The sequence below is a fragment of the Aptenodytes forsteri genome, unplaced genomic scaffold (assembly GCF_000699145.1).
Source record: "Aptenodytes forsteri isolate BGI_AS27 unplaced genomic scaffold, ASM69914v1 Scaffold582, whole genome shotgun sequence".
Classification (NCBI taxonomy): domain Eukaryota; kingdom Metazoa; phylum Chordata; class Aves; order Sphenisciformes; family Spheniscidae; genus Aptenodytes; species Aptenodytes forsteri.
In genome coordinates this window covers 997007-1000663 of record NW_008795675.1, presented here as the reverse complement: position 1 = coordinate 1000663, position 3657 = coordinate 997007, and the positions used below count along the sequence as shown (strand labels likewise).

Here is a 3657-nt window from a genome sequence, read left to right as displayed (position 1 = left end):
CGGGGGTGGGGGGGGGGAGGGGAAATAGTGAGGTGCCTTAAGAAAAAATAACATGAGATCTTCTAGAAGATGTTTCCAAATTTGCAGGAGATAGTCTTCCTGCTCTCCCTCCAGGTCAGGAGGAAGAGAAAGGCTCTGCTGGAGGCTAACTTGATCCTTCATTGGGTTGTCCTCCACACCTAAAGTTGGAGGAATACTTCTTTGGAGTTTCTTGTGGCAGTTGCTGTCTGAAGATGAAAAAGCAGTGTCTGGCATATGCTTTAAACTTGCAAAGTGGGCCTGGCAGCAGCAGGATGGACACTCAACATGGACTTTGAGTGAAGGAGACCCAGAGCCGTCTCTGATGCAGTGGAGTGAAAATGAGGTTTTGCATAGCCATGAGCCACGCTTCTTTGGAGAGGTGATACCTAAAGAGTGTAAAACAGTTCTGTTGCCTCTAAAGCCACATGCCTGATAAATTATTACACTGCTTCATGTTACTGAAAAGGGCCCAAGTTTTTTGTTTTACTTTTTAAAGGCTCTGAATTGCGCGAGGTTTACACTTACCACGTGTAAATACACACCCTGCTGCCATAATTATCCTTAGCTCCAGGCACTATTTTTCCACAGGATTTGGAAAAATCTGCCTTAAGCACACGTACTTAGGCTATTAGTGCTTTTGGACTGCTGCTGATCTGCTTGAACAATTTCCCCCTGACATTTTTTTCCTCCTTACCTCCTTCCATGTCTTACCCTACATTGGAACTGTAAGCTCTTTGAGGCAGGTACTATCATTTTGTTCTGTTTGTTCTACCTCGCTTAGCACAGTGAAGGGACCTGGGGCATCTGGTTGGTACAATCACATAAATAAATGATCATAATAACCCTTTCTCTGATCCCTGTGTCACAGTCTGTCTCAGCTTTTCCTGTGGGCTAGGTGTGTCACAGCTGTTTGGTGGAGGGTGTTTTTGATTAAATGTATTACAAAAAAGATGGGTTTACATATTGTATAAATCCCCAGTGTTAAATACATGCAGGATGAAAATAACTATAAGAAGGAAACATTCTCCAGCTGATTTTCTTTCCATCTCTGGATGGGCCTTTTGAAATTCAGCATGAGGTTTGAGTGCTTGGCACCTCTTAGAAACCAGGTCATCCGAGTATTAGCATTCAGTTGAGCATCCTAATGCCTCAGTCCTTTGAGTTTGCATATTCAGCATAAGCCAGAACACAGAGCTTTTACAGCTCAAATAATCAGGCCAGCCCAGTGGCCTGGTAACTGTTCAACATAGAGAATTTGAATTTCAGGTTCTGAACATGTAGGCATACTCTGTCTCTGGGAATCCCACGGTGCCAGCGCACATGAAATAGGTTTAATAGGAACTCCAACTGGTTGGCAAAAAACAACTGCAGCCAGAGCTATCCTGAGGATTTTTCTACAAAGAAGATGCTACAGCCTTTTAAATGAACAGAGCCATTCCAAAGCCATGTCATCAAGTGTAGTCGGGCTGCATCTTTAGCAGCTTCAGTGACCAGAAGTACATAGCATATTTGCATGTGTATACTGTTCTTAGTTGCAAGCCAGTATCCAGACCTGCCTCCTGGTTAATGGCCATATTGTAACAGTGCCAGTGTGCAACCATGTGATACAAAAGCTTGGGTATTTGAAAATTATTTGCTTTTCTACCTTGTAATTTTCAAGCAGGAGAGCCATCAAGTCAGCCTTCCCAAAGTGATTTTGAGCTCATTTAAAAACAAATGATCAAACCACAATGGGTAGTTGTTTGCTTGCTAATCTGAAAAAGGTTTTTAATTTTTATTAGCAAAATTTCCTCATGATACAATAAGACAAATACCCTGAAAGTAGATTTGCATGGTGATAGACTTGCCAAGTCATAACAACATTGTTTTTCCTCCTCCGTCCTCTTTCTAGTTGAGCCATTATCTAGACATTGTGGAAGTCAATATTGCTCATCAGATTTCTCTGCGCTCAGAAGCATTTTTTCATGCAATGACCTCTCAGCATGAGATGCAGGACTACCTCAGGAAAACCTCCCAGGCTGTAAAATTACTTAGAGAGAAAATCTCCAAAATTGATAAAGTAATGTGTGAAGGATCGCTTCGAGTTTTAAGACTGTCACTCACCAGAAATAACTGTATAAAAGCATACAATAAACTGAAGTTAATGGCTACTGTGCACCAAACACAGCCCACAGTACAGTTGCTGCTATCTACTTCTGAGTTTGTTGGAGCCTTGGACTTAATAGCAACAACGCAGGAGGTGTTACAGCAAGAGCTTCAAGGCATTCACAGTTTCCGGTAGGTAACCATCTAGGAAATTAATAAAATGCAAGAAGAGCTAGAATGTGTTGAGCACGTTATGTTGGCTGCTTTACCTTTGTTTGTTCATTCTTGGAGGACATAGTACAAAAGGTACAGAATGTAAGTGTGGCATAAACAGTGTGACTAATGCATGTGCCAGAGAGAATTTTTTTGGGGGGAGGATGAACTTTTAACATCTAGATGCTTTGTACTCCATTCTTGTCTACAGGTGGTTTAGGGTGCAGAGATGAGAGCCAAGCAGTGGCTAGACCTTCATCTTGCAGGGCTTGTAGCCCACAGCTGAGAGATGGTTTCCAAGTGGTGGTCTACAATCCTCATGCATGCAGCACCCCAGAGATAGAGTTCTTGCTACGCAGCTCTACTCCGGGCCGCTGTCTTTAGTGACTAACCTAGGCATGTGGTGTTACAGGAGTATGCACAGACTGTGTGTTGAGTAGGTCGGCCTCCAGCCTGTGCTTGTGCTGGAAGAAGCTTTGGAAGCAAAAGCCAGTGCAAAGCTATTAAACCATGGCTCAAAATGTGGTCTGAGGTTGACAGCTGGTCAGATGGGACGTGTTCAGCCATGTCTGCTCTTGTGGAGAGCTGTATTTACAGTGGCCAGGGAGTGCTTCCTCTTGCTCCATCCGACTGAGAAATCCAGTTCTGTGAGCTGCTGAAGTTGGGATGGGAAGAAACAGTGGGAAGGTGCTGCCCAAGCTGCTGTTGCTACTGTTTTTTCACCCATGTTTGCTACAGTGATGGGAATTAGTGAGTCCAAGGTCCCATGCTGGCTGCTTCTGTTAACAGTGGATGCTTAGAGCTCCACTTGGGAGATGCCACTGCACTGGGCAAGGTCCTCTGTGATATGCAGGAGTATTACTACAGTAGAATCCTTTTAGCTGTTGTAAAATAAGCTATCATAACGGTCATATACACGATAGAAGTGTCATATGCAAAGCTGCCACTGTGGTACGATGCTGGCAGAAGTAGTGTATGTTAAATCAGCTCTGCAACTTGCATCAGCCAGTTGAGGAGCTGTACGCTTAGTTTTGTAAAATTGAGGAGCTGTACACTTAGTTTTGTAAGTTGATGCTGGGGAGCTTTTTGTTTTGTTTAGAGGTTATGTGGTTCCTGCAGCCTGGTGGTTCCTAGTTTGCATAATAAAAACATGGTTGTTGCTCAATAACTGTAACATGAATGTTCAGAACTTTATATGGTTACTACTCTTGTCCCTCTGTTCAGATGAGTTCCTCTTCTAACACCCCTTCTAGCTGGTTTGGAAAAAGACTCAAACTTTATGTAGAAAAGATCTCAGAAAAAGTCTTTTTTTTTTTTTTAAAAATTAAAAAATCTTTT

The 3657-nt window shown here is 42.8% G+C and overlaps 1 protein-coding gene across 1 annotated transcript in view; it reads left to right on the top strand.

Moving 5' to 3' along the window:
• VPS54 (VPS54, GARP complex subunit) overlaps positions 1-3657 on the top strand; it is a 42591-nt gene that overhangs the window by 8125 nt on the left and 30809 nt on the right. The window contains exon 6 of the mRNA XM_009282604.1: positions 1913-2298. Coding sequence (XP_009280879.1) covers positions 1913-2298 — 386 coding nt within the window. The remainder of the gene's footprint in view (positions 1-1912; positions 2299-3657) is intronic.